Genomic DNA, 19,312 nt, shown 5'->3' with positions numbered 1-19,312 from the left:
AAAATCGTGACGACCTAATAGAGAATCTCATAGTACTCACTATCTCTGTCTATTCTCAAGAAGCGTTAATTGACATGAGCGCGACTCCAGCAAACCGATTACACAAATTCTGTCTTTGTGCAGCTCATTCTTGTGTCGGAACTGGATGTCTTCTTTATGAAAACAGAACGAAAATTAACAAAACGGAAGCATTTTCTTATCCGCAAAAGAAAAAGCAGCTGTAGGAAGGCGGTCCGTTTATCTTCTTCCTATCTTTGATAATGATAGCGATAATAAAAATGTAGAAAAAGATCATAAGAAGCATTGATTAGAACTTGCAAAAATGTCAAGGTAATTCAATTTGGTGAATGGTGAGCAGAAGCCACTGTGACTCGTTCCGGCTCTGCGGTTCGCGTATAAATTTCTGTGATTCAACAGGCACAACTTTTTTTTTCTGGCTAACCAGCCCGCCACTCAACAAGTGAAAGAAATTCCCTCGTCATGTCCAAGCTGCACATTAGGTGAGCTCAGAAGCAGCTAGCTCTCACACGTGAAGAAAAAAGAAGGCTTATATATACCATATCACAACAAAGCTACAACCAAATCCACCAGTCCGTCAAAGACGCCGTTGAACGTTACCGTATCAACGAAGACTTCCAGCCTGACTTGATGATTACTATTACTGGCGGTGGCCTCGTTCCTAGCCGTATCCTTCGAACATTTTTAAACAAGCGCAACGACCGCAACGTTCCTATCCAAGCTATTGGATTGTCCTTGTACGAAGAAATCGAACTGGCCCAAGCGAACGGCGGTCTTTTGAATGGCCAGGAACCTCAGGTGACAAAGACTCAGTGGCTCAACTTTGTCAATTCGGAAGTTTCGTTGCTCGGTCGCCGCATCTTGCTTGTGGACGAAGTAGATGATACCCGTCAGACTTTGGCGTTTGCTGTTCGCGAGCTTTTGCAGGATATCGAAAAGGAGGAAGTCAAAAAGGGACTGAAGCCGGGAGAATCCAACACTAAGCTCGGCGTGTTCGTCTTGCACAACAAACTCAAGCCCAAGAAGCGCGAATTGCCAGAGTCTGTCATGAAGAACTACTTTGCTGCTGTCGAAATGCCTGATCAGTGGCTTGTCTATCCCTGGGATGCCATTGACATTGAGGAGCATACAGCAAAGGCAAACGCGCAGTAATGTGCTCATTCTAACTTCAATCTTGCATCTTTCTCTTTTTCTTTCAAGCACACATATACTCCTCCACATTGTAATTATGTATTTTAGAGACTTTCTCCCTTCGCATATTATCACATGTCAATAATCATGTTGCATAGACACGTTTGTGTACTTCTCATATGATCATTCCTCAATCTTCTTCCGTGTGTACGTGTGCACATGCGATTTTGCTTTATTTTTTACTTTTTACATACTAAAGACACAGAGAAGGAGGAGGAAGAGGATAGAGTGTTGTTTTGTGTACAGTTTAAATACCACGGCCACCAGTGACCTCGAGTGTGTGGCCGCTGATGTAGCTGGACAAAGGAGAGCACATCATCATGACGGAGCCAGCAACTTCATCGGCAGTACCAGCACGGCCGAGGGGAATATCAGCGTAGGGGTTAGCCTTACCGGCACGCTGGGTAGTGGGAATACCCAAGGCAACCTTCTGGCCATCAACTTCAATGGCAGCACCGGCTTCTTTGGCACGGGTAAGACGAGTATCGACCCAGCCGAAAGCAACAGTGTTGGCACGAACGCCAAAGAGACCCTGGCAGATCACTGTCAGCACAACAAAACATTCGGCGTATACATAATCAAGTACTACGTACCCATTCCTTTGCAATGGTCTTGGTCAAACCGACAACGCCAGCCTTGGCGGTAGCATAGTTAGCTTGACCAATGTTACCGTGGAGACCGGAGGTGGAGGAGATCTAACAAATAATTTCTGTTAGCTACATTATCTCGCGCTGACATATCCGTATGAGGCACTCGCATTGACAATAGACTTGTTTTCACCATCCTTCTTACGCTGTTTGCACAGTTAGATTTTTTGTCTGTAATAGCATGAATCTTTTGCACCTACCAGGTACTTGGCAGCAGCGCGGATGATTCTGAAGGGGGCAGTTTGGTGGACAGCGAGCATGACATCCCACTGCTTGTCGTTGATCTTGTGAAGCATACCATCAAAGGTGAAACCAGCGTTGTTGACAATGTGGTTCAATTTGCCAAAGGCCCTGAAGAATTGTTATTACAAATATGGTACGGGTTTAGCGAGGAGTGAAGAGCAAATGTACATACTTTACGGTCTCTTCGACCAAGCGTTCAGCGAACTCGGGGTCCATGACGTTGCCAGGAACAGCGATAGCCTTGCCGCCAGCGGCGTTGATGTCAGCAGCAACTTGCTTGGCCTTCTCTGTTGTCACATGCACGTGTTAATAGAGATCCTGCAAGGGTTATGCTACGCGTGCTCGCGCACTGCAAGTAGCTTACCGGCGTCGATATCGGTAACGGTGACCATAGCACCTTCGCGAGCAAAGAGCTCAGCGCAGCTCTTGCCAATACCCTGGCTGTTGTGCATGAACAGAAGAATGCATTGATATACGACGTTACCAACTGTACAAGCATTAAAAGGCACGTTACCCAGAGCCAGTGATAATAGCGACCTCGCCGGCCAAAAGACCTTGAGGGTAATTGCCAGACAAGTGGCCCTTGATGTTGTTCAAACGGTCGGCGGCAGACATTACGAAAAGTTTGGAATGTGAGGAGAGGTGTTGGTGAGAAAGACGGGTTTGAGTGTGGGGAAACCGGGGCCCTTTTAAAGCATTTTTCCAGAGTGAAATCCACTTGTCAGCAAAAATGCGGCGGTCGGTGCTGAGATGCAATGATTGACTAAAAGCATTTCCAGATCACCGCTAGGGGTTTCTGAGCAGCAGTGTCCTATGCAATAACCTGAATAGCTTATTCTACTGCTTCGTACAAGACTTCTCTTTGTATTCCTCTTTTCAAATTTGCTGTTAAATATGCGATCACTTGCAGAGGTGCAAAGACTAGTTTGATTGACAACTTTATGTATCAAATTTGCCTTGTAGAGAGATAAGTTCGCCATCATCCACGTTTACATTGAGAGATCCAGATACTAGAGCAACTTCTGAGTCTATTCAATGACTGAATTGAAATTGGCATAACTTGTTATAAATCGGCCGTAACAATCAAGAAAGCTGGATGTGTTCTCCGGTGCAGGCCATCTTTATTATATGCTTTCGACTTTGTGTTCGTCCTTCTTGAAGCTTTCCTTGCGGCGTAATTTACGATGTTTTCACGAGTTTCATTTTTCTTTAGTTGATTTTACTTTGGCAAATCACTGAAAAACCATTCTCCAGAAAAGCGTATATTTCGGTCGAGTGTCTAGCGCTGGTTGCAAGATTTGCGAGCCAGAAAGAACGGATAACCTACAGTTAGAAAGCTTCTCTCATCTTTTAGATTCACAATCGTCTACGAACAGGAGGATCCAGCAATGTCGACTTTGTATCCGTATTTCCAGATTTGAAGAATGGATATATTAAGTGAGCATACTACAGAGCTTAATGCATACAGAGTTTATTTTTATCCACGAGCAGTACTAAGCGCAACGGGTCATAGCGCAGAAAGGTTGGTGGTGGTGCGAAACATGGAACATCAGTGCGGGGGAAATGCAATTTGACCCACGTAAGCCGAAATGCTCAGGGCATTAACAAATAAGAGTTGCTTCGTTTCCCCGCGCCTTTTCTTCTCCACAATAACTCGTTCGTTTCTGTAAATACCATGCCCGTCGAAGGTTTCAAAGTGGACGTTGACAAGGCCGTTGGCCACAAGTATCCAGTACAAAAGGTAGGTACCAAAATCATGCTGCGAAAGTGCTGTACCCAATGCTGACGACGGCGCGGGTAGGTCGTCTGCAACCGCCGCGACTATATTCTATATGCCTTGGCTGTTGGCGTCAAGGAAGACGAGCTGAAATACCTGTATGAACTCGGTATGCGCTCATTCTCTTGAGCATCGTTTTGACATGGAACTAATCTGTCTGCCTGGAAAGATCGTAACTTTGCACCTCTCCCAACATACCCTCTTGTCTTGCCTCTCAAGGGCGATGACTACAATGTCAATGTATTTGCCGAGCGCTCGCAGGGCGAGCCTCTTCCCGGCATGCCGCCATACGACCCGAACAAGATTGTTCACGGCGAACAGGCTTTGGAAATTTTCAAGCCCTTCCCCAAGGACGGTGGCCGTTTCAATATGCAAAAGACCTGCACCGGTGTTTACGACAAGGGCTCCGGTATGGTCATAGAAGCTACTATGGATTTGTACGGTGAAAATGACGGCGAGCATTACTGTCGTATGGTTTCCAAGTCCTTTATCCGTGGCTACGGTGGTTGGGGTGTACGTTGCTGCAGATATTTTGCTCTGATAACAATTGTTGTTTGCTAATCAAGTGAACACAGGGTCCCAAGGGTCCCAAAGCCGTAAGCTACGCCCCTCCTAAGCGTCAACCTGATGCCGTCGAATCCTTCAAAACTGCTGTCGACCAAGCCATACTTTACCGCTTGTCTGGGTAAGAGGAAACTGTCGAAAGCATTTGTAAACTTGTAACCTAAACTCACTTTCTCGTTGCAACAGTGATTACAATCCTCTTCACATCGACGTTGAGCTGGCTCCCAAAGTTGGCTTCCCTAAGCCTATTCTCCATGGTCTTTGCACATACGGTATTACTGGACACGCTATCTTGAAGGCCTTGGCTGGCAACGATCCTACCCGGTTCAAGTCCATTGAAGCCCGTTTTGCTAGTCCAGTCTTCCCTGGCGAGACCGTCGAAGTCTACATGTGGAAGGTCGATGCTAAGGATCCCAAGGTTCAGGGTGTCATTTTTGCTGTCAAGGTCAAGGAGCGCGACGTTGTTGTTATCAACAACGGCTATGCTACCCTTTACAAGGAGTCTCCTGCTTCCAAGTTGTAAATGTTGTATTTTTCTAGCTATTAAAATTACGGAGCCAAATACATTGGTTGTTTGTTTCGATTCCAGAGAATTACTTAGTTTGCTTTGCGGGGGTTAGGAAACTCTAGTTTCCGGTGGGTGCGACAGATAATATCGATGTAATCAGGCTCGTTATCTGCCGTGATAATACCGTGGCGGATCATAAAGTCGATTGCAACAAGTGCACAGTTTGGCTTCCATTCATTGTTAAGTATCGATCGTTGAACCTGTCAGCGTTCACGATTAGAATATTTACAGTGAAGGGGATGATTTATAATACATGCCTCATCCATACTCCAAAGATAGAAACACTCTACTTCTCCATCCTTCGGCGTTGGTTGGAAATCAATGGGTATTTCAAGATCGAAAACATATTGCGTCTCAGGCTGCAAGCCATTTTCTGTGTATGTATAGTATGATACGATACCGGCATTAATAGCCTTATCAGCTATGGAAGGAGGGATACTGGCCTCTTCGTCGCATTCCTTGACGACAGTCTCCTTTGTAGAGTATTGATAAGTGATACCTCCAGCCACCTATCAAGATTGAGATATAGTCAGTCAACTGTTTGAGTGCACCAGAGACAAGTAATATACGAACGCAGTTATCAAGGACTCCCGGCCATGTCTGCTTTGTCAAGGCACGTCGGGCTACCCACATTTTTTTCTCGCCGGTGTGCGCGTCCCTGGAATAGCCGTTGATGTGAATGCCAAAGGTGGAAATACCGAACAACGGCGTGGCAGCGCGCTCCATCACAAACGCAACATTGTCAGCTCGGCTATCGTCTCCGTATACTGGGTATAACTCGTCTCTCCAACCTAAACATACGCACGTGTGGGAAACTCGTAATCGCCATAATTAAAATATCTAGCCTAACCTGCCAATGCTTTCATCACCTTGTTTTCGCGCCACGTGTCCATAAGCTCCTTGACGACCTGAGTACGCTTCTCAAAAGAGTCCACCCAGTTGTTGAATTGTATAGTTTCTTGGATAACGAACGGTGAAGGCGATTTCGACTCATTGTATTCCTTCAAAGCAGGCAGCACGTCCGGCAGCACATGTCCAATGACATGACCCTGGAACACAATGGCAGTAGCCCGAGCAAAAGGTGATTCTGGGTCGTCGTTGACGTTGTAAGGGAACTTGTCGCAGTGTGCAATAACTTCGAGATAATTCTTGAATGCCATTTGATGGACGAGAAGCAAGATCCCGATACTCGGATCAAAATCCTTAAATGGAGACGAACGAAAGCAGTTTCGAAATTGGATGAAGTATCTATCTAATATTTGACGATATAAAATAAGTTATAATAAAGATAAGGAGATACACCATTCTTCTGGCTATTTAGAGCAGGTTTCCGCAAAACGGTCGTAGAATAGAGTATTTGCGCCAGACATTGTCAATAAGATACGGTACAAAAGTATGGAATGGATTCGCATGCCAGACACCAAAGTACGCAAAGCTGTTCAAAAACCAAGGGAAGGTCAAGAAAGCGAATCCGACCATCCAAACATGACCGAGGATACGCGTTGCCAAGTTAGATGGAATTTGGAACCTTTGCTGGAACCAACGCTCGAAAAGGACAGCAACGCCGTGTATGGTAAAAAACAGGCACTCCTGCCCAACAAACCGCTTGAAATAGGCCTGTGTTCCAGCCTCGCATATGATCAGGTATTCATGCATCAATCCAGACACAAAAAATACTGAGATTGTCGCAAAAGTATTGGCAGCAGTAGTGCCCATCACTGGTTTGCAAAGAGTCTTAACGGGCCGGAAAGGTATGGCTAACCAAATATTTTTGAACATTTGGTGCCATCTGCGACCCCAGAGCTCTCCCAAAGATGAGGCAATGATAGGCATGTCCATCAGCGGTCTCCATTCATCTATTAGAATATAATGCAGACCAGCTGGTTAAATACACGTATCTATATTTCGGGCAGGTATATGCAGACCGTACCTTGCACGAATTTGCCGCCTTCATTCAGAATAACATGTATAATCTGACCGATGTATCCAATTGCATTGATAACTGACGACATGATCACGACGGCGAAAAAGAAAAAGACGAAGTAGATAAAAGAATTATGAGGTATCTCAAGCACCTCGGGGCCTTCGAACGTCGTGTACCAGGATGCAACCACGTTGGTGAGAAGTACGTTTACAGAAATAGGTACCAAGAGACGATACCATGGTACCTATTTCATATTAAAGTTATAATTTTCGAGCTACATTTGCAAACTATGTATATATATTCCCACCTGTTTCGCCTTGCTTGTATCTCGACTCTTCAGTCGCATAACCGAAGCAAACTCGGTGGACAGCGCTGCACTGCTTATCTCGGCCGGCTTTCCGTAAACTAGCGACTGGACATAGATAACCTCGCTGAACCTCAGGGCGATGTTAAACAGGTGAAGTTCGCCCAAGATCGTAAGCACTGAGGAAGTACGATTAGCTAGAAATCTACTCTCGCTCAAGTAGGACGAAACTTACCAAAGAGAGGAGAGGCAACGCAAAGCGGTAACAGTAAAGTAAGAGCAAAGAGCGGGATGCATAGCAATTGCTTGGCTCTGGTAGAAATCTTCTGACAAGACGTGGTTGAGATCACGTAAACAACCGCGGAAATGGCAGCGACAAGTGCCATATATGGCCAGGTGGGCAACACAAGCCTTTCTTTCCCACCGGCGAACAGACCAGCAGTAACCATACTGTCGAAATTGCCTCTTTTCGCCCTCGCCTACTTTTTCTCTGGGCGCCTCCCTTATTTTTCATGCAGCGCATTGCTGGTTGGCAGAAATGGTAACTGCAAGCCCTGTGAATATTTACCCCCTTGTTCCCGTACTTCCAGGCAATATCATTTAGAATTGGCACTAGCTATTCTCGCTCACGAGAAGCATCAAAAATCGATTTTCAAGTAGATAGATAACTACGGTATGTATAAGTAATTCCTACAGTGATCTTCGCATGCTTGGAAGCAGAGGACTTATTTGCATACGACTTCATCCCACCGAATAATTCGACGAAATGGGTTGGAACAGCGGTTTAGCGCGCGTAAGTACAGTGCAACGAGCATGTATAACGAATCGTTCCCTCTGTTCATGCATAGATTTCATATACCGAACCTTTGCTACCGACAGTACCACTCTTCTGGGAAGTAACAACTAATGACACTTCTTATTGTTCATGGGAATGGAGGCAGCTGTGGAGCAAGAGGCTGACCCTGGCGGGGGATATCGCGACCAGAAGAGCCCTTGATCACTTGGGACTCGAGAGAGCAACCAACGGCGACCGTGCAAGCGGTGCTACTCAGAACGATGGTCGCATCACCTCAGCCAACGTACAAACCGTCTCGTGGTGTTAAGACTATCGACAAACTCTGGGGAGAATGGCAATCGGTCTAGGTGGCCATTCATCGGTTATATCTTTCGAGGAATAAAACATCAAATTTAGAATTTTCCATACTTTTTCGTAAACACCTTATTCAGCCACTTGCAGCAGTAACTATGTTGGATGAAATTGCCCAGGCTAAATTAGCCGACAGCGTATGCCGAGACCCCCTTATTCGTTGTTCCTAATGTTCCATGTAATGTGATAGAATTGACAACCTGCTAAACGGCATATATCCAGAAAATCTTGGCACTGTTGCTCGTGTTCACGAGGAACTGGGTACTCTCCGACCGCGTTTGATGTTTAGGACAGTTCGCTTTTACCCGAGAGCTGTAATTCCCACCTGCCGTGGCGGACAACTCTCTTGTTGATGTGTAAATCATACAATGCAACATCTCTGGAAGTGAAGGCTTGTTCAATTGAGATGAAATCCAAAGGTTATTATTATTATTAGATACAGCTTGCGTGGCTGGAAGCGATAGACATGTTGCTGAACGCCACAACGATGTGTGCAATGTTTTGTCGGAAGCGAAAGACGGTGGCACCCGATGCCAAGTAATTGAACGAGAAGGTTGCGGAAACCAGTGGCGTGCGTTTGGAAGTACCGACAATTTTCACTGCATAGTTACATAACAAAAACCCATGTGGAAGCTAAAAATAAGTCACTTACAGTGCTGGAAGTTGAATTTGATCAGACCCAGCGAAAATGGGCCACCAGTCTGATAAAATTAACTGAACCATCCTCGCGAAAATGAGCCAAGCGAATCTGGACCACCTGTCCTGAAAATGGATTGGCCATGAATGTGAGCCAGATCATAACCTTCAGAAAGACAATAGAAAGATCTTTATTTACAATCCCTTCTCACCAGCCAGACAGGATTCCCAGAATGTCAGTGAATACAGTCAAACGCGGGATTACCTGACGATGCCAAGTGGTGTATCGATAATGCAGACACTTTATGCCTTCGTGATTTCGTCCGTAAATTTGGATTCAACTCAAAGCGTGAAGCGAACACCCGTTATTCGAACACCCAATAAAACTAATTTCATTCAATAACTTGTCTTTATGGTGCGAATCGGATAATGAAGACCAGTTCTGGAAAAATAGAGCTCTGAGCAAGAAGCAACGGGACATAAGGCACGACTTATCAACGCCAGGAGCAGAGCTTATTGGTGAACTGGCACACGAACAAGCCGACACGATCAGCAACACGCTACCGGAAGCAGCAGAACCTTCAGCAATCAAGTCTCCTGAAGCCAGCCCATTCGAAAAGAAGCTCATTCATTTTCGCGCCGAGTATCGAAGGATGAATGATGCGGATACATGGCATCTACAAACCGGAAAGGTCGTGGAAGACCAGCTTTACAACTTTGGACATGAGTGTCGTTGTGAACAGTATGTATCTGCATGCAATGTTGTATATGCGTTTGCTCAATCTTTTTCCCAGTCCGTGTCACTCGTGGATCGTTGATCCCAGTGATTACAGCTACATTGAATCCGGAACCTTTACCCCCCGCCCCGACGAGATAGCAACAATATATGACAAAACCCATGCCAGCAGTACCGGTTGAACTCGAAAAATTCATCGATGGATTCCAAGTATAATGCACTCACTGACACATGACTATTTTGTGGCAGTCATAATGATGATTTCTCAGCATACCACCGAACAAATCCGCAGTCAGCGATACGAAAGTTTTGTTCGAGAGTGGAATCACGTCACCTAAGGTCGCACACGATGTCGTGAAGCATATCAATAAGCGCGTACACCACAACAAGGCTTTTACGTAACAGATGCAGGCCCTTATTGTGATCACCGCTGGTAATGTTTATGGGTTATCTTTCTAAATGATGCATACTTATCAAGTTTTCAAAGGTCGCACCATCCGCCTTCTGAGAATGGATTCACCCAGAGGATACTCCTGCCTGAAGTATTTAGACAAGACGGGGAACAGTAGAAAACTGTGAGACTTTGGGCAGATGCTTTTAAGGGAATAAGAAGCAAAGAATTAAGTCTACCAGTAGATGATTGTAGCAGGAGGGAGTTCTATATATTGTACCACCTCCATTGTTATTGAACACTGATCGATCCATAAATACGACACTGCCGCATCACACGAGATGAGCCGTTGTCGATCCCCAAGCGAGTCGAAAACTTCATCGATGCATTAACAGTGCTCCGGCTACTGATATCAATCAAGGTATATATACTGGAAGCCATCCGATATGCACACATTGTTACTAATTATAGGCTATGATAGTTGATCATCAAACAGGTAATTACTGGTATCCTGAACGGCAAGCGACCACTCAAAGAAGGCACGAGCAAACTGCCATCCACTGCACAAGTCAAGAAACAAAAAAAAAGGAAGGAAAAGCAAACTGTATCTACCGGGCGGGGTTATATTTGTTTGATCGATCGATACCGTACAAGTTTTTGATTACATTTGTCGACAGGATTTCGTGAGCGTTTCCAGGAGCTACCTTAGTAGCTCTTTCCTTTCTCCTTGTGGTCCATTCAAAACTTTCAAGATACTTCGTTTTCGACCGACGTTCTCTTTGGTGATATGTGTCAAAGTAAATTAGGTCAACTTATTACGTGTCAGCTTTTTTCATATGAGCCGAGTGGGAGGGAAACTGCTCCCTGGAAAGAGAGTATACGTGCGCTTTCATCGTCAAAATTCATTCAACAGCTAACAGCTTAACACTGTCTGGCTGGTGAGAAGGGATTGTAAATAAAGATCTTTGTATAAACACTATATTCTATTGTCTTTCTGAAGGTTATGATCTGGCTCACATTCATGGCCAATCCATTTTCAGGACAGGTGGTCCAGATTCGCTTGGCTCATTTTCGCGAGGATGGTTCAGTTAATTTTATCAGACTGGTGGCCCATTTTCGCTGGGTCTGATCAAATTCAACTTCCAGCACTGTACTGCTCTGCCACCGCCCGCTCCTACTGCTGGTGGTGGTGTGTACCGCACTCCTTGCTGCGGCGTTCCCAGGCTTGGCTTGTTCCAATAATCCAAGAATAACTACACATGCATGGTAGCACAGCTCTGGAAAGCCACCCTGCGAGATGTAAACTATGCGCGGTTTACATCGAATTTCAGTACCACACTAGATTATTCTGCGAGGAAGGACAAGAGAAGAAAAGGGTCCTCAGGGTTTAGGAATTGCTCAGGCGGTTCAGGGCGACGGGCTTACTGTTGTCTTAGCTTGAAACATGCAGACAAGCAAACAATTTACGTAGTATTATGACTGCGGGGGGAACACGATCAAAGGACCACAATATTATCAGCTGCTGTGTTCCTGTCAGCATCCACCTAAATCGACGTCGTACATCAAAAAATTGTGTATATTGTTGCGGTTATGACATTGCTGTCCGCCCAAAGAACGTTACGATTTGTTTCAGTTACGACCCTTTCCTGAGCTTTTGAGACGCGTTGCATCATCTGGACACGCGACCTACCAACTCGAACACAAATACGTCATTTGCGCGCTCCTAAAGAACACCTTCGGTAATCCTGCGAATCCGCGTTTGTGACCCGAATTTTTGGAGGTTATCACTGTGATGGGAGGGTATTGAAATGCGGAAAGTATCGAATCATATGTGGATCGTCATTGCGGGTCGTGACACGGATGCTTCTCTTTCGAAAATTTCCGTCGCTGTAAAGGGAAATAAAGCTTAAATCACGGTCATCCTGAATATGGCAGAAAAATATCCCGAACAAGAAGCATAATTGGCGCAGTTGTTTATACTATTAGCACACGAAACAACAGCAGATAGGAGGATGATATGAAGGATGGTATCAGGGCAACGAGAAATAAGGTTAAGTTTTTTCAGAGGGAAAGTATCCCCGCAAATGGGTGTGGTCAAGGTACCGAGGCGACGGCGGCGGCGACAGCGGAGGGCGCCCATCTGAGATGCAGCGTCACGGGCGAAGGCGAGGGCGAGGGCAAGAGGCAAGGGGGCAGGATTCGGCAACAGTCAGACCCAACAGGTAGAAACGAGCCCGACTTGCGCGCAAAGGGAAAAAGTGGCTGGTGAACGTTGCAATCAACCGGGTTTCTTGGCTTGTGTCACTGGACTTGATTTCTGCTTCAGCTCACACTTGATGGGTTGCGGCGAAAATGCCATTGAGCCCTGGCTGCCACAGCCCAGCGAATCTCCTCCCAGCAGCGCCCGCCACCAAAGTTACATGAGCCATTTTTCTTTTCGGGGTCCCCCAAAAAAGGTTTGCCTTCACCGCACAATAATAATAAACGTAACGATCTGAGCTTGTGATTGCCCATCAGCTTTTTGACTTCTTGAAAAAAAAAAAATAGAGGGCATCACGTATCCCACACGCAGACACGCACACATATACACAGAATACACATCTAGTAATCACCATACTGGACCCTCTCCGCTTTCCGATTCAAAACCGACTCGCGTTTCCTTTTCTCTTCTTCTTCTCTCTTTCTCTTTTTCACCTTCTCTTTTTCTCTCTCTCTTTCTCCCCTAGACTTGTTTTTCAGGGATCATCACTCAAAAATACACTATTTCCACATCGCTGCCCATCCCATTGCTCGATTTATTTATTTTATTCTGTAATTATTCAGGAGACATCCCATTGTTGTGAACATTTTGTAGTTACCCTCTATCTGGCTATCCCCCTTCACATTTGGTTATGATTTGTTCTTGTATCCTGAAATCAAGCCGATATCACCACAGTAGTAGAAGTCATTACCATTTGTCCCACTTGTAGCAGTTTTCTCTGCAACGACGACGAATACAACATCAAGCTCACAGCCAGGGCTTCTTGTTCGTCGACATCCCTACCCTATACGTTTTGCTTTTTATCTTTTTTTTTTTCCTTTATTTGCATCATCCCTCACTCTTTTTATCACCCAAAGCTTTCTTCACCCCTTTTTCTAAAGCTTTCTAATATTTATCTTTACATCGCCCTATTCAAGTCATATCTTGCTGCAATCAAGAAATAATGCCTTACATCAACGGCATCAAATTTGCTTGCAACAGCTGCATCAAGGTAATTGTCACTTTAAATATTTATTTGTGCAACACGGAATATGCTGATCCCTCGTTTCGCCTAAAGGGTCACCGATCGTCCCACTGCAACCATGTTGAACGTCCACTCTTTGAAATTCGAAGGAAAGGCCGCCCTGTTACCCAATGTACTCTCTGCCGAGACCTTCGAAAGACCAAGCAGGTGCATGTCAAGTGTATATGCAGTGAACGTAAAGGTAAAAAACCAGATGCTGCACATTTTCTTTCAAAAAGAGCATGTGCTCAGATGTAAAAATTTACCTAGTTTCTTCGGGCGATCCTTCCTCCTCGAGCGAAAGCCACAGAGTCTCCACGAGCACTTTTACTTCTGCCCCGGCGGCGGCGACAAATATCACGACAATCACATCGTCCGCTACGATAGCGACTGCGACGACAACGACGACGACGGGAGCACCCGTGCCTGTGTCCCAGCCAATTACGACAGCCATTACCACGAACGTATCGGCCGCCGATATCTCCCAAGAGCACGGTTTACTTTCTTCTGCACCCTTCAACAGCAATAGCACCCTGCATGATTGTACGACACTTGCGCCCATGGCTGTTGCTCCTCCGTCCTCTTCCGGTGCACCCGTGACTACGGGCACGGAACAACCATTCTCTTGGGCCTGGATAAGTCCTAGATCCAGCTACGATTCTTTGCCAAAGGATATTAATCTTGGTTTTGTGTTTCAAAAACCATCTCGAGAAGACGTCCATCGCAAGGCCGCCAGCGTTCCCAAACGTCGTCGGTCGTCCTCCAGTCGTAGACTCCAGCAACTGCGTCCCATATCCCCGGATTACAGGTCGATGGGTTCGTCCTCAACACCAGTCTATTCGCCATCCACACCTGACGAAGGCGCCGCAATGCTTGTGGATGCTGCCATGCCATTGGATATCGATGCTGTTTTGGCTCAAATGACACAAGTTTCTGCAATGGTGCCACCGACATTGCAGGAGCCTCCTCCAGCATCATCGTCGCCGTCATCGCCACCGTCTGTCGGAACGCCCTCGTCCGACTCTATCATGCATGAACTGGGAATCAGCAACCCGAACGACTTGACGGCATTGCTGGGCAACCTCCTAAGTAACAGCACCAGCAGCAGCCCCGTCAACAAACCACCGTCATCTATGGATTTCCAGGCTGGTCCAACGACAGCATCGATGGTGACGTCGGCTTCCTCCAGCCTCTGCAGTCCACCACCATTGCCTCCGATGCCAACGCCAGTGTCATCGACATCCAAGAGGTGCAGAGGCGGTTGTTGCGGTAGCTTCGCATCATCTCCAACGTGTCAGCCGGGAATGAGCCAAGGCGAATCAGTGGTAATTACCATAACGCCTTTGCCGAAACTGGATCAAGCTGCATCCAGCGAAAGGACAACGACCACCACCACTACGACCACCACGACGCGGATTGTTACCTGTTACTGTGGACCTTCATGTGCCTGCCCTGGCTGCCTGGTGCATCCTGGTAATTCCTTCCTCGGTAATCAAGCTCTTGACCCCTATGCTGGTTTGGTGCCCTCAAACCAAACGACGTCCTGCTCTTCTGCATCATCCTCGTGTACTTCGGACGATGAAGAGCGTTTGGGCATGTAACCATGTACAAATTGGTCATCTCATCTTTTTCTTTTCCCTCCCACTTTTATATATGCAAATTGAAAATCACATATGGACTCCCTTTTTTCCTATTCTTTCTTCTTCTTTTTCCTTATATTTCCCTGCCATACTTTCGTTCAATGAAAAACAGTGTACATATTGCAGCGAATGGTTTTCTCTTCACTCTTTTTCCCTTTCGCCTTTACTCTTTTTGATCGCGTTCTTATTCTCGATCCCATTTATATGCCACTTTTCTTTGTATGAAACCAAGATAATACTAAAGAAGGAAAAAATACATCTGTTGATCCAGGCGACTTATAAGCTTTCTTTTTCTTTTTGCGTTGTGGCATCCTCGAAATATTGCATGTGCTGGAATTTCAGGCACTCGTTTCCCCAGCTTGTCCATCCCGGTAAAAGGCAACGTGCGAACATTTCCAAACGTTTTGCTTCCTTTGGCAAATAAGGAGCAAAAATATCTACATCATCACAGCAGCAGATATGTTAATTAAAATTGTGCTTGAGTCTGTAAGAGGAGTATGGTTTACCTTGGAGAGGAGGTTTTCGAGAATGGCGCCTGCATGGGACGCTCACTATAGCTCGTTCTTTGGGTATATTTGGATGGAGTGTGACATCGTTGCTATAATATCCAACCACTAACTGCTCGTACGGTTTCCGATGCGGCGAGTCTAAAGGGATAACAGGCTCGCCTTGCGTTGTCACCTTGATCCACAGCCAAGTCCCAATTTCCTTGATCTTCCACTTTTTGAAGAGCTTGTCAGTAACAAATCGTCTAAATTTGGGTTTGTTTGTCACCCAAACTGCTACGAGACAGGAACCGGACGACATGATTTTCGGCATGGGGATCTGAAACAGTTGATAGATGTCCTGCGTCTCGTACCGTCCCGACCGATGCACACTCTTGTTTGGCCACGGTGGATCCATCACAATGAAATCAAATCCTGCAACGCGCTCGGATTCTGCAACGAGATTTGTCATGCTGCTTGCCATATCGCCCATGTAAAACGCAGATCTCGGCGGTATCACGTATCTAGGCTGCTTCTCATGTCGCAGCTCCAAAAATTTGCAAGTATCCGAGCGATTTTTGATCCACGAGTTGAATACATCCAGTACTTCCATTGCGTTTACATCCTGTTCCATCGTTTGCTCCGAGGAGGATGGCATTGCAAAGTGGCTCTGGATACGAGCCATTTCGGATAAACCGACAAAATCGATTGATTTGTCATCTTGGCGCTTTAAGTCATCGTCAGTTCCTTCCTCTATTCCCTTGCTCTCTCGATGAGATTGCTGCAAAGGTTTGGGTATCTGCTCGAGACACTGCACTAAAAATGGACGTAGCTCTTTGTGTCTTTGTTCCGTCTCCACGTCAGCTTTGTTGCGTTGATCGCGATCGTCACTGCTATCGTCTCGCTTGCGTTTTTGTCCAGCGCGATAGTATGGTGTTTTGACTTGGAACTCATCAGCACGTAGCTGAAGACATTGACCATTGCTTTGTGGTAGTTGTTTGGAGAATGATCGCTGGGCATCCAGCAGATCGAATAGATCGGTCGATACAATCATTCATGAAAAGTAAATTCGCAGCTCGCCTCACACTTTGATATCAAAATTGACGCACAATCTTTCAAAGTCTCTTCTTTATATGAGTGCAGTTGTAATTCTTTGGTGGTTTTCGTTATCGTGCGTATCCGTACAATATGATGCAATAAAACTCTGCAAAAAGCAGTTTGGACCTTCCTTTTTTGCAAACAGCTGAGCTTGAGTAACAGCGGCAGAGTTGTTCCTCGTGAGGAGTTTCTTCTTGTTGCAGGAAAGAATCTCTCATGTCGAAACGCAACTCAAAGCGCTCAGCGCTGCGAAAAGAGCAGTCTGAACGAGACAGAATGAGTTATGTGACGGAATGCTCGGTCAGTCTATGGATCTTGCTAAAGAAATACTTCAAAAGCTGACTCACTTTTGTGCAGTATTATGGACAAATGGCTGCCTTCCACCATGTCATTGGCTTAGCAAAGAACCACGGAATGTATTGCGACTATATACCCATCCCTGTGGAGCTCATTGGTAATTTTTCTAGAGAGACCGAGTTTATACGAAGTTGTTCGTATTTGCTCACTATCTCCTTTAAGACTTGACGGCTGCTTTTATTGCTAGCCTGGTCGGCGGACACGATTTCTTGCTGGGGATGCCGGCATCCTTGACAGCGACGGGAAAAGATGCCATTGAAGCATTTCAGAGCAACGCAAAGTTTATCAGCCGTACTCTCTCGCGCGCAAAAATCTCATGTTCTTCGTTGATGCTTGGTCTCTGGTATATCGACCAGTTTTTTCATCGACAACGTCGTCGACCCAGATATCCTCTCGAACGAGCCCACCAGCGTCAATCATCGTCGTCACATGATAGCACGGGATGTGATGGGAAAAGACGAAAAAGGAGACACAACGCAGCAGCGTCGGACATCTGGCATGCACGAGAGATATTCGTTGCAAGCGTCATTGTTGCAGATAAATATCTGTAAGGGGAGGACAGCCACCATTGCCTGATTTGAATATATATAACTCACTTCCCTGCATTTTGCAGCGCTGACGTAACGTGGACGAATGCAGACTGGGCTGACCATACTGGCAATATCTTTACGTGCAACGACATAAATGCGCTAGAACGACGCTTTTTGAAAGAGATGAATTATCAAGTATACGTTAACGAGCAAGATTATCGGGACTTTTGCGACTATCTTCAATTTCGCTTGCATTTGCAACAACTTGGCCGGCAGTCGCTATCTTACCACGACGTCCATGTTCTAAGCCAGTCTCTGCCACCAGTGTACGTCAGTCGTCTGCGCCTATCTCTGCGACCTGTTGAAGCCATGATCCTGCTTGCAAAAACCGTGACCTCTATTTGCTTCATGTACGCTCTCACGTTTGTGGCCGCGTACGTTCTGTATCAGCATATCCGAGCTGTTATCTGGCAACGGCATCTCCAAGAACACGTGGTTGTGATGATGATTGAGATGATAAAAATATCCGGAGGAGTGCGAGCTCTGGAGAGCAGACTGCTTGCACCTGGTCTTCTTCTCAACCGCAACAACCAAAATCACTATCACTAAACACCAGTCTCTATCCAGTAAACACAGTCTCTATTAAATAACACTAGCTAGAGAGGTTATCTGTTTTTAAACTCAATTAAGTTCACGCATGTCCGCTTACAGCTGGTGTGCTTCATTTTTCTCGGCTCGACTTTACACACGCCTGTACAATGACGGGTTGAAGAACGCGAGCTGCACTGTCCACTCTGCAAAAGGTCGCCAGGGCCAAGATCATGCAACCAGGTGATTTTGACGCAGAGATGCATGCTGACTTCCGCATCGCTGAAAACTTGTGGACCGTTTGTAAGCGACAAAAAGGAACTGGAAGAGGTTTGATAATGGTAACCTTATACCTGTCTTTTATCAGCCTGGATTATATCCAGTCACCACGCAACTTGCTCCTTAATAGGACGAAGGAGAGAATCGCCGTTGCAGCCACCACCATCTTCATCTTGGAAACCATCTTCATGCCATATAACGACACAATTATGTTGGTTTCTAGCCTCGAAGTTGCAGGGACAAACACAGATGACCACAAGTGGTATGGTCTAGGTTTGGAAGTCATTCATATCCTTATGTCCATAGATAGACAATCGGACTACCGTCTCTGTTGCCGATCAACCGACCTCCTTTAAAACTATTTCATCCTACGAGGCAGAGGATCGCCCTTGAGAAATCTACGGAGCGTAGGATATCTACCAGATCCCAATCTCTCGTTGTCATCCTGGATTCCTCTCGTCATTCCGGAGGGGACTATCTCCCAGGACATCATGTAGACGTATAGACTGCCAGCGGACGAAAACACATCTGAGATTATAACGACGCTGCACATCCTCCTTTGGCAGTCAGAAAATAAGAAGCCAATCCTGTTGTAATTGAACTCGCAGGAGGAAAAAAGATCAACAGCCATGTCAAAGGGAAGAACGAACTCCAAAAGCTAGCTAAAAGTGCCGTTAAGAGCATTCAGGCATATCAGACCGAGTTGCCAAGTGCAAAAATATTTTGGGGTGTTCTTTTACGGTAAAGGCTTAATTGGAAACAGTAGTAAACGATACGCTAACCGTTTAACCTGGTATAGATCTCAAGCTAAAGTTCGATATCCTTGTCCCTGTGGCTGAAACCTAGTACTCTCTCGAAAACGACATCTGGAGGTATAGTTTTCTCAACATTTATTTACAGTCTGCAAGATTTCGCTAAACGTATGT

At 45.8% G+C, this 19,312-nt stretch overlaps 11 protein-coding genes across 11 annotated transcripts; 7 read left to right on the top strand and 4 right to left on the bottom strand.

Annotated features, from left to right (window-relative positions):
• Positions 1–480: 480 nt before the first annotated feature.
• On the top strand, positions 481–1,170 carry VTP01DRAFT_5926 (uncharacterized protein; the record flags this gene model as incomplete). Its single annotated transcript, XM_069384770.1, has 2 exons — positions 481–500; positions 573–1,170. The coding sequence occupies 2 exons, from the start codon at positions 481–483 to the stop codon at positions 1,168–1,170; spliced, it is 618 nt and encodes a 205-aa protein (XP_069234970.1).
• Positions 1,171–1,456: 286 nt separating this feature from the next.
• On the bottom strand, positions 1,457–2,714 carry VTP01DRAFT_5925 (uncharacterized protein; the record flags this gene model as incomplete). Its single annotated transcript, XM_069384769.1, has 7 exons — positions 1,457–1,741; positions 1,803–1,904; positions 1,967–2,002; positions 2,057–2,207; positions 2,272–2,386; positions 2,464–2,540; positions 2,614–2,714. 7 exons carry the CDS (start codon positions 2,712–2,714, stop codon positions 1,457–1,459), a joined length of 867 nt encoding a protein of 288 aa, XP_069234969.1.
• Positions 2,715–3,774: 1,060 nt separating this feature from the next.
• VTP01DRAFT_5924 (uncharacterized protein) lies at positions 3,775–4,963 on the top strand (the record flags this gene model as incomplete). Its single annotated transcript, XM_069384768.1, has 5 exons — positions 3,775–3,840; positions 3,901–3,985; positions 4,046–4,389; positions 4,452–4,561; positions 4,627–4,963. 5 exons carry the CDS (start codon positions 3,775–3,777, stop codon positions 4,961–4,963), a joined length of 942 nt encoding a protein of 313 aa, XP_069234968.1.
• Positions 4,964–5,037: 74 nt separating this feature from the next.
• On the bottom strand, positions 5,038–6,168 carry VTP01DRAFT_5923 (uncharacterized protein; the record flags this gene model as incomplete). The annotated part of the gene is made up of 4 exons (XM_069384767.1): positions 5,038–5,208; positions 5,266–5,517; positions 5,582–5,799; positions 5,859–6,168. 4 exons carry the CDS (start codon positions 6,166–6,168, stop codon positions 5,038–5,040), a joined length of 951 nt encoding a protein of 316 aa, XP_069234967.1.
• A 157-nt stretch (positions 6,169–6,325) lies between these two features.
• VTP01DRAFT_5922 (uncharacterized protein) lies at positions 6,326–7,622 on the bottom strand (the record flags this gene model as incomplete). Its single annotated transcript, XM_069384766.1, has 4 exons — positions 6,326–6,864; positions 6,939–7,176; positions 7,240–7,415; positions 7,472–7,622. The coding sequence occupies 4 exons, from the start codon at positions 7,620–7,622 to the stop codon at positions 6,326–6,328; spliced, it is 1,104 nt and encodes a 367-aa protein (XP_069234966.1).
• Positions 7,623–9,311: 1,689 nt separating this feature from the next.
• Positions 9,312–9,937, top strand: VTP01DRAFT_5921 (uncharacterized protein; the record flags this gene model as incomplete). The annotated part of the gene is made up of 3 exons (XM_069384765.1): positions 9,312–9,383; positions 9,460–9,761; positions 9,814–9,937. 3 exons carry the CDS (start codon positions 9,312–9,314, stop codon positions 9,935–9,937), a joined length of 498 nt encoding a protein of 165 aa, XP_069234965.1.
• A 223-nt stretch (positions 9,938–10,160) lies between these two features.
• VTP01DRAFT_5920 (uncharacterized protein) lies at positions 10,161–11,911 on the top strand (the record flags this gene model as incomplete). Its single annotated transcript, XM_069384764.1, has 5 exons — positions 10,161–10,188; positions 10,243–10,330; positions 10,542–10,567; positions 10,628–10,642; positions 11,760–11,911. The coding sequence occupies 5 exons, from the start codon at positions 10,161–10,163 to the stop codon at positions 11,909–11,911; spliced, it is 309 nt and encodes a 102-aa protein (XP_069234964.1).
• Positions 11,912–13,349: 1,438 nt separating this feature from the next.
• VTP01DRAFT_5919 (uncharacterized protein) lies at positions 13,350–15,010 on the top strand (the record flags this gene model as incomplete). The annotated part of the gene is made up of 3 exons (XM_069384762.1): positions 13,350–13,397; positions 13,464–13,611; positions 13,680–15,010. 3 exons carry the CDS (start codon positions 13,350–13,352, stop codon positions 15,008–15,010), a joined length of 1,527 nt encoding a protein of 508 aa, XP_069234963.1.
• Positions 15,011–15,325: 315 nt separating this feature from the next.
• VTP01DRAFT_5918 (uncharacterized protein) lies at positions 15,326–16,588 on the bottom strand (the record flags this gene model as incomplete). The annotated part of the gene is made up of 2 exons (XM_069384761.1): positions 15,326–15,486; positions 15,556–16,588. The coding sequence occupies 2 exons, from the start codon at positions 16,586–16,588 to the stop codon at positions 15,326–15,328; spliced, it is 1,194 nt and encodes a 397-aa protein (XP_069234962.1).
• A 260-nt stretch (positions 16,589–16,848) lies between these two features.
• Positions 16,849–18,128, top strand: VTP01DRAFT_5917 (uncharacterized protein; the record flags this gene model as incomplete). The annotated part of the gene is made up of 4 exons (XM_069384760.1): positions 16,849–16,932; positions 16,990–17,086; positions 17,152–17,536; positions 17,603–18,128. The coding sequence occupies 4 exons, from the start codon at positions 16,849–16,851 to the stop codon at positions 18,126–18,128; spliced, it is 1,092 nt and encodes a 363-aa protein (XP_069234961.1).
• Positions 18,129–18,445: 317 nt separating this feature from the next.
• VTP01DRAFT_5916 (uncharacterized protein) lies at positions 18,446–19,232 on the top strand (the record flags this gene model as incomplete). The annotated part of the gene is made up of 3 exons (XM_069384759.1): positions 18,446–18,648; positions 19,075–19,127; positions 19,186–19,232. The coding sequence occupies 3 exons, from the start codon at positions 18,446–18,448 to the stop codon at positions 19,230–19,232; spliced, it is 303 nt and encodes a 100-aa protein (XP_069234960.1).
• Positions 19,233–19,312: the final 80 nt, after the last annotated feature.

Source organism: Rhizomucor pusillus (genome assembly GCF_041956525.1).
Source record: "Rhizomucor pusillus strain CBS 183.67 unplaced genomic scaffold VTP01scaffold_26, whole genome shotgun sequence".
Lineage (NCBI taxonomy): Eukaryota > Fungi > Mucoromycota > Mucoromycetes > Mucorales > Lichtheimiaceae > Rhizomucor > Rhizomucor pusillus.
Note: the sequence above shows the minus strand (reverse complement) of the source record. Positions and strands in the feature narration are given on the sequence as shown.